This window comes from Marmota monax, unplaced genomic scaffold (assembly GCF_021218885.2).
Source record: "Marmota monax isolate L192 unplaced genomic scaffold, Marmota_monax_Labrador192_F-V1.1 WCK01_AAM20220418_F8-fsc00022, whole genome shotgun sequence".
Classification (NCBI taxonomy): Eukaryota; Metazoa; Chordata; class Mammalia; order Rodentia; family Sciuridae; genus Marmota; species Marmota monax.
In genome coordinates, this window is record NW_026695215.1 from 12,875,001 (window position 1) to 12,887,778 (window position 12,778).

The 12,778-nt window shown below is 38.1% G+C and overlaps 1 protein-coding gene across 1 annotated transcript in view; it reads left to right on the forward strand.

Annotated features, from left to right (window-relative positions):
- The window catches only part of Slc9a9 (solute carrier family 9 member A9), a 533,806-nt gene that overhangs the window by 130,971 nt on the left and 390,057 nt on the right, over nt 1–12,778 (forward strand). The window contains exon 5 of the mRNA XM_058574878.1: nt 2,568–2,683. Coding sequence (XP_058430861.1) covers nt 2,568–2,683 — 116 coding nt within the window. The remainder of the gene's footprint in view (nt 1–2,567; nt 2,684–12,778) is intronic.

Sequence of the window (12,778 nt, forward strand, 5' to 3'; positions counted from 1 at the left end):
TTACTTTATTAATATTAATCCACAGGAAACCAATAAGTTATTGAATATTTAAAATATTAGCATTTTAATTTACAGCAATAGTGTATGAGGTTTCTGGCTTCCTTGTTGCTAAGCCTACGTACCATGAATACATATATTTTTATATTATCCAATTTAATGGCTTCTACACAATATGGAGCAATCATTTTAATTTGAGCCTTGGATTTTTAACCTGTAAAATTAACTAATAGATACAGAATTTCAGAAATATAGTCACAGATCATAAAGTTGACACTGATTCCAGAGCCTGTTAATGCTCCATTTTTTTTTTTTAAATTTTTAGTTGTAGTTGGACACAATAACTTTATTTTATTTATTTACTTTTATGTGGTGCTGAGGATCGAACCCAGCACCTCACACATGCTAGGTGAGCACTTTACTGCTGAGCCACAGGTCTACTGCTCCATATTTGAAATGCAGTTCAAATGAGAACGGATCATGGTGAGGTTGGGCTGACCCCACAAGATGCTGAAGGGTGAAACGAGGAGTCCTTCTGTGGCAATGTCATGACTGTCTGGAATGTCCAAGTCCCGAATGTCCGAGTGTCATTCAGACTGGCAGATTTCAATCCAGGGAGTGACTTGGAGAGCAAATGGAATTTGAACTTCTCTGATTTTTATTATTTTCCATCCTGTTAACTGCGTGTTCTCATGCATCTTTATTCTGTTAACTAATATATTTTAAGCACTTAATAGAGAGCCTGCCACTTACTAGGGGTTAAACAATAAATATCTATTGAACAAATAAACCAGCTGGACGAAACTATCCTGGGCCTGTCAAGAGATGGCACACTTGGCACCCCTCAAGTGGCCTGCCGGGTCAAGCACAGACGACCTGCCAAGAACGAGGCCCCTTGAACTTGCATCTTCACCTCGCCGCAGTCTTGTCCTGCTGGCACATTTGCTCACAGATGCTTACCACCTGCAGCCTGAATGAGATTCTGTGTCCTGTGCTGGACACCACACTCCGCAGCGTGGGGTCTCCGTCTCTAGCCCACCATAGATGGGCTCACTAGTGCCCTCAAAGGGTAGTATTATTTCTGATTCTTTGGCAGACCTCATTCCTGCCCAGGGCAACACCTTAGGGGGTGGTTGGACTATAGTATAGGACGTCAGGTATCATGCTAAATAGAGACCCACTCTTCTAGGCAATACGATGTGGAGGTTAAACCTGACCAGGCTGTGCGCCAGACCTGGATTCAAATATGGGATTCACAGTTTACTGTGTCACTCACATGAGTCACTTAATTACTGTGTTCACTGTTCTTATATGTAAATGAAAACAGTAATACCCGCCTTATGGGATCAAAGTGTGAATTGAATAAATTAAGACAAAGCAAAGTAGAAACTGTAAATAAATGCTAAGTGCTATTTTGATCATTGCTAGTAATAATAATGACATCATTGAGAACTTACTATGTGCCCAACACCATGTGTTTATTATTTCATTATTAAAAAGCTCCGTGCACATTATCGTTACCCTATCATATGACTAAAGATATTAAAAATTCAAAAGTTTTAGTAAAAGCATAAAATCCTATAGCCAGTGTGTGCTACTGCCTGTATTTAGATGTAATTCTGTCTGAAATAGATGGATATATTTCTCTTACAATTTGAAATATCTGTATTATTGTTGAAAGTATAATTTCTCATATCTGATCTTTAACCAAAGCCTCCAACCTCAGAACCATTTTTTTAAAAAATTAACTTTTAAGTGAATGTATTTAAACATCCCTCTGTTGGTTTGATGGTCTGTAGTTTCTAAGCTCTTACAGACCTTAGATTACACTGCAGTTCAGTTCTCCAATCTCTGTCTTTTCTCTACTAGGTTTTAGCAAAATCAATCAGCCAAATAAATAAATAAATAATATAAAGACTACAGGGTGCCAGAGGATGACGCAAACAGAGGATTTGCATTTCATACATAGGAAATCTTCAAAACCAGAGCAGCGTTTCTTGTAAAACCACATGAGTGACCATGTCAGCATTTGCATTGCTCGTCGACACTGCACATGCTCCGACCTAACAGGGCTTCTCTATGAGGGCGGAAGTGCCCTGACACCCAGAACAGAGATTTGTCTATTATAAAGCGGTTGGGTGGCTGTGCCCTGTCAGTGGCCAATATCTTTCTCCTGAGATGACAGATTTGAAACTCGAACCCTCTGCAGACAGACACCCCCAACAGACCAAACAAGGAAAACTGAAAAATAATCCATTTACAGATGTCAACACAGCCACTGTATTTGTAGGCATGATTTGCAGTGCCACGTTTGACAGATTATTTTTTAAATCCTTGAGATTTATCTTGTTTCTATTGAAATAAACCATAAAATGCCCTGTTACCTTTTGCTGGGTGAATGATTGGTGATATTTGGTTCAGAGATTGTAGTGAACTGAGAGCCAGTGGCCATGAACGGGCAGGATGGGGTGGTTGTGCAGAATGCCTGTTCAGGAGGAATGTTTGCAGTGATAACTGGTTTACACAGGACTCCACTCAATATTTAAAGATCTTATTTTTCTCTTTTACAGGTTAATTGTGTATGGTTTTGTCAAGGCGATGATATATGCCGGCCAGTTGAAAAATGGAGACTTTCATTTCACCGACTGTTTATTTTTTGGCTCAATGTTATCTGCTACAGATCCAGGTAACTGCTCAAATAATACATTTCCTTCTTTTTAAGAGGCAAACGTTTAAATTGAATGCTTCTCCAAAGGCCATTACCTAAGTCTTCCTAATAATAATTCCTTATTTCTCATCACTTGCGATTGATATATCTGTTAGTGATTTAAAAAAAAAAACAACAGAAGAAATTAGTGAATGTTCAGCTAGCTCTCAAGAAATTGGTCAGAACGTAATTTGAGTCATGGGTAAGTTTTTATAGACATTATAATTTATTTCTATAGAACTTTCAGCCATTTTGAGCTAAAGTCCTTAATTTTCCTTGATATTTCTTCTTTCAATAATCTCTTAACTTAAATGCTTTAAAATATTTTTTATGAATTGTTTACTGTGGAACTTTTCAGGCATATCATAATTAGGGAGCATGGTAAAAATGATCACCATATACCCTTCAGCAGTTATCAAATATGGCTGATCCTTCCCTCCACCCACTCCCTCTCATCATGACTGTTGTTTGTGTTAAAGCAAATCCTAGACATCATATCCGATGTGTAAATATTTTGAAAAAAATGGATGCTGCCATTATAAAACCTAAAAATATTCACATTCATGATTTGTGAATATCATAGATCTATTCGCTGTTCAGGTATCCCCAGTTGTCTTATTATCATTGATAGTTTATGTACAGTTTGTACAAATCAGGGTCCAAACAAAGAACACACCCTACGACTGATTGCTCTTACTGTTGAATTTTTTTGGATCTTTAAATTACTCTCCATTTTTTAATGTCATGTATTGGTTTTTTAAAAAAATAATTTGCCTTGTGGTTGAACTGAAAATAGTTCTTTCAGATATTCCTAGGTGTCTCATATTTCTTATAAACTGGGGTTTAGAGCTGAGGCTTAATCAGATGCAGGTCCAGCTCTGTTTTTTTGTCAAGTTTACTTTAAAGGTGACACTGTGAGTCTTCTATTGCATCACATCAGGAGGCCACAGCCTGATCATCACACGGTTGGATTTCTGCTCCAGCTAAGACCACAGAACACACTTGGAGGGAACAAACACAGTGTTCAGTGCCTGCTGCCGGGAGAGTGGGCACTTGCTCCTCTGTGGGACCATGGGATGATTCAGAGGGACTTAGAAAGGACTTATGAGCAGACCTGGGTTTACATTTGTGATTTTAGGGAAGATTTAAGGAATCAGGTTTAGGTAATGTCAGGAAGTGACATTAAGGCAATTAGTCTACCTAGAAGAGGAAAGAGTAGACTAAGCCTACAGCAGTAATTGGCAAAGAAGTCCCTTCAGAGAGGGGGCTGTTTGGTCAGTTTTGTGGTTTGGACAAAGTTCTCGATTTGTGTTTAGACATGGTTATGGAGTAGGCTTGTTTTGATTTGGTCCGTCATGGTCACAGAGTCACCTCTTCTGATGTTGTTCTGTGGAATTGTTTCTGACCAAGAGGAACACAAGGCCTGGCTTGCTAATGTCCAGGGCTGCTTTTCTCTTCCTTAGAATGGTCCTCCATAGCAGAGTCGGTGACTTGTTACAAATGCAGAATCTCAGGCTCAACCCCAGACCTAGTAAATCAGAATTTAATAGTTTCCCCGAGTAATTCACATGCACACTAAATTTTGAGAAGTTCCTCCTTTTAGAGTTCCCTTTTCTGCCTAATGGCCTCAGTACCTATTGATGGTTGCTGTTTAATCCAGTATTTATTAGGGATCACAAACTAGTGGCATGCAAATTCTATCCTATTATGCAGATTCTATTTTTTAGCAGGTACTTTCCCTGAAGAAGTCGTTTTCCGGCTCAACTATTTGAGTACTCCATGGTATATTATAAATAAGAACCAAAAATAAATAAATAAATAAACAAAAAGTCAGGACAATTGATTCTCTTTATTTACACAATAAAGAGCTGTTTCCCTTGTGTCCTCTACATGTTTACCCAGGAGATTGGTTCTTTAAAATATATCTTTACTAACACATGGATTTCTTTTCTCTTTTTTTTAAATTTGTTCTAGTTAGTTATACATGACAGTAGAATGCATTTTGACACATCATACATAATTGGAGAATAACTTTCATTCTTCTTGTTGTAAATTATATTTACACAGATCATGTAATCACATATGCATATAGGATAATGATGTTCAATTCATTCTCTGTCCTTTCTACCCCCATATCCTCTTCCCTCCCTTCACAACCCTCTGTCTAATCCAAAGTACCTCTATTCTTCCCTAGCTACCCCCACATATCAGAGAAAACATTTGGCCTTTAGTTCTTTAGGATTGGCTTATTTTGCTTAGCATAATATTCTCCAGTTCCATCCATTTACCCACAAATGCCATAATTTCATTCTTCTTTATGTCTGAGTATTATTTCACTATGTATATATACCACAATTTCTTTATCCATTCATCTATTGAAGGACACTTAAGATGGTTTCATATTTTAGCTATTGTGAATTGAGCTGTATAAACTTTGATGTGGCTGTGCTCATTTTGAGTCCATTGGGTATAAACCTAGGAGTGGAATAACTAGATCAAATGGTGGTTCCATTTCAAGTTTTCTGAGGAATCTCCATACTACTTTCCAGAATGGTTGCACCAGTTTGCAGTCCTACCAGCAATGTATGTATGTACCTTTTCCCCCACATCCTCTCTAACATATATTGTTGCTTGTGTTCTTGATAATTGCCATCTGAATGGAATGAAATGGAATCTCAGTGTGGTTTTAATTTGCATTTCTATGATTGCTAGAGATGTTGAACTTTTTAATATTTACTTGTAGACTCATTGTATTTCTTCTTCTGAGAAGTGTCTGGTCAGTTCCTTAGCCCATTTATTGATTGAGTTATTTGTTTTTGTTGGTGTTAAGTTTTTGAGTTCTTCATATATCCTGGAGATTAATGCTTTATCTGAGGTACATGGAATACATGGATTTTAACTTAGTTGATGTGTTTCAATCTACTATTGTCATTGTTATTAATGATCAAAATGTTCCATTTTTTTTACAAATTTATTTATTAATTCTACAGTACGATGCATTTTGACATATTATACACAAATGGAGCACAACTTCTCATTTCTCTGACTATACATGGTTCAGAGTCACTCCAGTAGTGTAATCATACATGCAGATAGGGTAATAATATCTGTCTCTTTCTATAACCCCATCCCTGCTTGGATGAACAGAAACCTCTTCAAGTTTCTCCAGTAATCTGTGCCATGATCCCAGTGGTCTTTGATAAGTGTCTTGCATTTGGTGGGACTAGATATTCTAACCTTACATTTCCTGCACCCTGACTCACAACCAGCCATTCCTCCAACAGGCCTTGGTCTTTTCAAAAAGGAAGTCTGTTTAGAGACCACAATCTGGGCAGTAAGGGTTTTCATTTCTCCTGAGCTGGACATGGTTTCTAGACCCTTTTTGTTAAGGAAAAATCATATCACAAATTCCTATTAGTATGTTCAGTTCAAATTTAGGCATATAGAAATTTTATTTTAATTGTCTTGAATTTTAATTTGCATTTGAATTTTCTTCTTTTATTCATCCTACTATATTAATATAATTTCTTCCTTGCTTAAAATATATGCTCTCAAAATTATAATACATATACTATTACTAAAAATACAATCACTGAAAACTGCTTGAGATTTCATTGTGGTTATTTTTAACCTTTAAATATATCCCCCTCGGGATGTACAGTTGAAAATTGCTCTCTTTTAAAATCACTTAAAATTATTCCTCCATGTGGTTCAGCCACAAGTCAATGCACAATAATGATCATCTGTTTAATTTTGCTTGTTTTAAAATTAGATTTAAAATCTATAGGATTCTGAAATAAAAAAATAAAAACACAGAATAAAATAAATCTATCCACCATCCCTGTCCCGTCTATCCCAACTTTCCAACCATTTTGGGCAGCTTTTAGCTTATACTTTCATTTGTAAGCAAATACACAAATATACACGCACTGGTATATGCTACTATACACATGGTTGTCCACCTTACTTTTGTTTAATTAACAGTATTTTGATGATTACTACCTTGCAATATATAAGATCTTTCTCATCCTCTTTTGTAGCTATAGTGCACTGCAGTCTGTTCAGCCAGTCCTTTATCAATGGATATTAAGGTTCTTGTCTTTTGCAATTATAAATGGCATTGCAATTAATAACCTTGAAATGAATAGCTTTTGATATTTGCCAGCATTTCTTTGAGATAATTTCTAGAAACAGATTAAAAGGTAAATATATCGGTAATTTTCCTAGATGCCAAAATTCTCTCCATAAAGTGTGTACCCTTTGGCATTCATCCCATGATACGTGACAGTCCTTCTTCTTCACAGTCTTGCTAATACAGTAGTCTATCAAAAGTTTAGATTTTTACCCATATATTAGATGAAGATTTCTACATGGTTTGACTTAGCATTTCTCTTTATGAGTAAGGTTGAACATTTGTTGAGATATTTAGAGTTTGTAAGAATGTTTTTGAAGACTAATTATTTCTAAGATGTCTTTTCCAATAGAGTTGGTAAGTTTGATAAGCCCTTAATATATTAGGGATTTCTGTAATGTGAGTTACAAATGTTTTCCCAGTTGGTCACCTTTCGTTTTGCTTATGGTGTGGGTGTGGGGGGGGTGTTAATGTATGCCGTTGACCTGTTTCCTAGAAGATGTTGAAATGAAAGTGAGTCTGAGGTATGGAACCTTGTGCAGTAGAGGATCATGGCCCAGCATGATGTACAGGGATAGACTGCTCCAGCCCTGGGGTTAGGAATGAGCTGGCCACTACATCCCTGCTGGGGGATTTCATGTTACACTTGCTGAAAGATTTCACAGCACACTTGCACTGCCCTGGGGAAATGCAGTCGTCGCTTGGCAGCCACCAGAAGCTTGGACTCAAGACAAAGTATTTCAGTCCATCAGTGATTTCTTGCTAGTTAGGGTCATTCTCTGCCGACACATATGGGCAGTCAGGCTTTCCAAGTCAGGTCCTAGTTCAGGTCACCTTTGCATAAACCTGCATGTTGAAAAGCATCGAAGCCATTGTTTCCTGGTCCCCACACTATAGACTGGGTTTGTTGTGTTCTCTGGAGTGACTCGGCCAACCACAAGCACAATTGAGTTGTGTTCAAGCTTCGCTCTTATGGCTGGGGATGTCCCCAAGGTTATGTTTACATTGATACAGAAAAACGGATTGAAATGGGAGGAATATCCAACTGGGTGAGATGATTATTTAGCTGCATTGTATCAAGCAACTGATCTGACTGGATTTTTTTTTAGGATACAAAATTGTCTCACAACCATGAAGAGAACCTTGGGAATCAACCAAACCCCCTGTCCAAGTCTGGTGTGATCAGCTGTATGGCTTTGGGCAGCCAATAAGCTTCTCTAGATTTTGTGGATTCTTGGAGGTGGAAGATATGCAATCTCATCATCTAGCCCTCTATTTTACAGATGAAGAAACTGACTCTTCATCTGTAAAATCAAAGTTTCAACCAGAGTGCTAATATCCTTCTGGCTCTAATGTTCCATGATTCTAATTTCTGTGAGATTGGGTTTGACTTTTTTTTTTATTTTTTATTTTTTATTTTTATTTATTTATTTATTTATTTATTTTTATTGGTTTATTTATTTTTATGTGGTGCTGAGGACCGCACCCAGTGCCTCACACATGCCAGGCACACACTCTACCACAGAGCCCCAGCCCCAGCCCCTCTATTCTTTTTTATTATTATTTTATTTTATTCTATTTTTTTATGTGTTTTGTTATTTTTTTTAAATTTTTTATTGTTGGCTGTTCAAAACATTACATAGTTCTTGATATATCATATTTCACACTTTGATTCAAGTGGGCTATGAGCTCCCATTTTTACCCCATATACAGATTGCAGAATCACATCAGTTACACATCCATTGATTTACATATTGCCATACTAGTGTCTGTTGTATTCTGCTGCCTTTCCTATCCTCTACTATCCCCCCTCCCCTCCCCTCCCCTCCCCTCCCCTCCCCTCCCCTCCCCTCTTCTCTCTCTGCCCCCTCTACTGGCATTCATTTGTCCCCCTTGTATTATTTTTCCCTTTCCCCTCACTTCCTCTTGTATGTACTTTTGTATAACTCTGAGGGTCTCCTTCCATTTCCATGCAATTTCCCTTCTCTCTCCCTTTCCCTCCCACCTCTCATCCCTGTTTAATGTTAATCTTCTTCTCATGCTCTTCGACCCTACTCTGTTCTTAGTTACTCTCCTTATATCAAAGAAGACATTTGGCATTTGTTTTTTAGGGATTGGCTAGCTTCACTTAGCATAATCTGCTCTAATGCCATCCATTTCCCTGTAAATTCTATGATTTTGTCATTTTTTAATGCAGAGTAATACTCCATTGTGTATAAATGCCACATTTTTTTTATCCATTCATCTATTGAAGGGCATCTAGGTTGGTTCCACAGTCTTGCTATTGTGAATTGTGCTGCTATGAACATCGATGTAGCAGTGTCCCTGTAGCATGCTCTTTTTAGGTCTTTAGGGAATAGACCGAGAAGGGGAATAGCTGGGTCAAATGGTGGCTCCATTCCCAGCTTTCCAAGAAATCTCCATACTGCTTTCCAAATTGGCTGCACCAATTTGCAGTCCCACCAGCAATGTACAAGTGTACCCTTTTCCCCACATCCTCGCCAGCACTTGTTGTTGTTTGACTTCATGATGGCTGCCAATCTAACTGGAGTGAGATGGTATCTTAGGGTGGTTTTGATTTGCATTTCTCTGACTGCTAGAGATGGTGAGCATTTTTTCATGTACTTGTTGATTGATTGTATGTCCTCCTCTGAGAAGTGTCTGTTCAGGTCCTTGGCCCATTTGTTGATTGGGTTGTTTGTTCTCTTATTGTCTAATTTTTTTAGTTCTTTGTATACTCTGGATATTAGGGCTCTATCTGAAGTGTGAGGAGTAAAGATTTGTTCCCAGGATGTAGGCTCTCTATTTACCTCTCTTATTGTTTCTTTTGCTGAGAAAAAACTTTTTAGTTTGAGTAAGTCCCATTTGTTGATTCTAGTTATTAACTTTTGTGCTATGGGTGTCCTATTGAGGAATTTGGAGCCCGACCCCACAGTGTGTAGATCGTAGCCAACTTTTTCTTCTATCAGAAGGCGTGTCTCTGATTTGATATCAAGCTCCTTGATCCATTTTGAATTAACTTTTGTGCATGGCGAGAGAAAGGGATTCAGTTTCATTTTGTTGCATATGGATTTCCAGTTTTCCCAGCACCATTTGTTGAAGATGCTATCCTCTAATGTTCCATGATTCTAATTTCTGTGAGATTGGGTTTGACTTTTTTTTAAAAAAAAAAAAAAAAAAGCTTTTGTTTTAAAGAAAGTCAGTCAATCCAAAGTCTGACACCTGGATATTCTGGGTTTCTAACCCCAACTCAGCAAATGCTAGAGATGATTTCATAAAGGCAGAAACCTACAGAGAAGCAGGAACACTTAAGTTCCCTTCTTTTACGGGAGCTAATTGTTATCTTAAAGCACGCTGAACCCACTCTCTGCTAAATTGGTGTAATTTAAGATCTTCAACAACCTTAGAACACCTAGTTAATCTTACCCCACAATTATTCACTTATTGCCTAAATTCTTGTGACTCACTAATTTACAGAGGAGAACCTCTGCTCTCCAGGGCGGATATTTCTTGGCCTTCTTTAGATTAATTCTTTTCCATTTAGCTAAATCTTAGCTAGGTGTTATTATCTGTTCGTATTTGTCTTTTATAGATACACATTTAGACTTAAATCCAATTCTTCCCACATGTCTCAGACTCCCTTCAGCCAATTTTTAGTTGAGCTCCACTTAGCATGATTTGACTATAATTTGATTAATTTTATGTCCTCTTTCCTCACTGGTGAGGATCTCGCTGCTGATATAAAGGTCATCACCAGCACTAACAGTGAGTGGGTAACTAAGGGCGGAACCCCGAGAGAGAGACAGTTTGGAAATGGCAGGGGAGGAAACAGAGGGCTTCAATCAGCAGGCTGTCCCTTCTTCAAGAATGTTCAGAAAATGGGGAGCAGGAGGATGGGGCAGAGGATAGAAAAGATAATCAAAATGCAAGACAGCAAAAGCTCCAACCACTGACCATGGCTGCTTTCCATAACAGACCTCATTTTGCAGAGGGTGAAAACCTGGGAAGGAGCTCTCTGACCTCACCCTGCCCTCCTGTCTCCTTCATGACCAACTCGGGGCCCAGTATGATAAATTTAGACTGTCCAAGATGTTGATTCTGATTAATACACCTAATAGGGCATAGGTGAGACGGAGAGGGATCGTCAAGATGTGTAGAAACACAGACAGCCCGAGCCTTGAACAGAGTCAGTCTTCTTCTTGACTCTTCCTGGCATTTCTCCTTGCTCTTTGCCTTGTCTAGGCCTTTGCTCAGATGTTGCCTTTGAAGTGACATCACCTTTGCCAGTGAGACCCCTTCCTGACTGTCCTCTCAAAAACTGCATCTTCTTTTCCCCAGATAGTTACCTCCAAATCCCAGGGCTTCCTGGGCTCTGTGCTCATCTTACCTGCCTCCACAGCACAAATCATATTTATTTATTTGTCTGTCTCCTAGATGGGAAGGTTTTGTCCTTATTTTTCTGGATTTCTGGCCCGCTCTCTTTTCAGTCTGATATTTCTAATATGTAGAACTGAATCTTTGCAATACATATTTGGGAAATTAATGAATGAACCCCTTTGTGGAAGAAACTATGGGAGCAGAGTGGAAAGGGATCATCCCTTCTCAAACATGAAAGGGGAAGCAGTTGGACATCACAGTTCACTCTCACAGGATGAGGGGTCCCAAGGCCCTAGGAGGGACAGTGACACCAGGTGAGGGTAGAACTCCCAGCAGGTAACTGAATGCAATAGTGGTTGCTGTCCTCTGAAAAAGACGTGTTCGACTAAAACCAAAGTAAGTGCCTTTCTCCTTGCCAACTGTGGAGTTGGCACTTCTTTCTCCCCGTTGACCTGCTGGGTCAGGAGCTGAACACTTTCCAGGGAGAGCAAGCCATGGCTGTTGTGATAGTGTGGCCTTTTACAGGCTACAAGTTATTCAATAGAGTAGCTTCTTTTAGGGAAAGAAAAAAAAAAAAAAAAACTCAGCACATTACATCAAGTATGGAATAATCACCCAGAAAATGCCAGAAACTTGTCCTGGTGTTTTACAGGACAACTCTTCCCTCAAGGTCTCCAGGAAGCCACTTATTCAGCACACGTGATCTGTGCATTTTCTCACTTCATCAATTTCCCTGTTTCCTATTTGGATTAAAATGCCTTCATTTTATATGAGGCAGCTGCATTGAGACTCCAAACACACATGCACTGTTTTGAACTCCAGAAGTGTTAGTCCAGCATTAAAAAGCTAGAAAATAATCCTTACTTCATAATCGTGGAAGAATTAATCCAGGGTGTCCTGGGTTTAGGTGATGTTGGATAGGGCAGGCTGTACAGGTGTTCTGTCATGGAAGTATAAATACACTCTAGGTTTCAAAGACTTAATATGCAAAAAGTAAAATATATCATCAACAAGGTTTTTAATGGTCTTTTTTTTTTTTCTTTCTTTTTTTCACTCCAGTGCAAAGGATCAAAACTCAGGGCTTTGTTCTTACTAGGTTAGGTTCTTATCACTGAGCTGTTTCCCCAGCCCATAGATTTTTATATTAATTACATGTTGAAATATTACTCATTCGATATTGAGTTAAATAAAATATCCTATTAAAATTAATTTTACCTGTTTCTTTTTCTTTTTATTTTTTAATATGACTACTAGAAAATCTAAAATTATGTATGTGGCTTGCATTATGTTTTTGTTGGATAGAACTGCTATGGAGCAATATAGAAATGGAACTGTTGTAAGCCAAATACATGAACCTTAATAAAAATACCACAATAATTTAAAATCGAATAGAAGAATTAAGCACAAATACAGTGCACTGTATAGATTATGGCATTTGGTGAAATGCAGGCAATTTATTTTTTATGAGATTGAACTAATACGTCTGAAATTTTCTTTGTAAAGTCTCTTTTCTCTGTCTCATTTTTCTGCTCCAATGCATAATAACCCATAAACTAGTTTACACC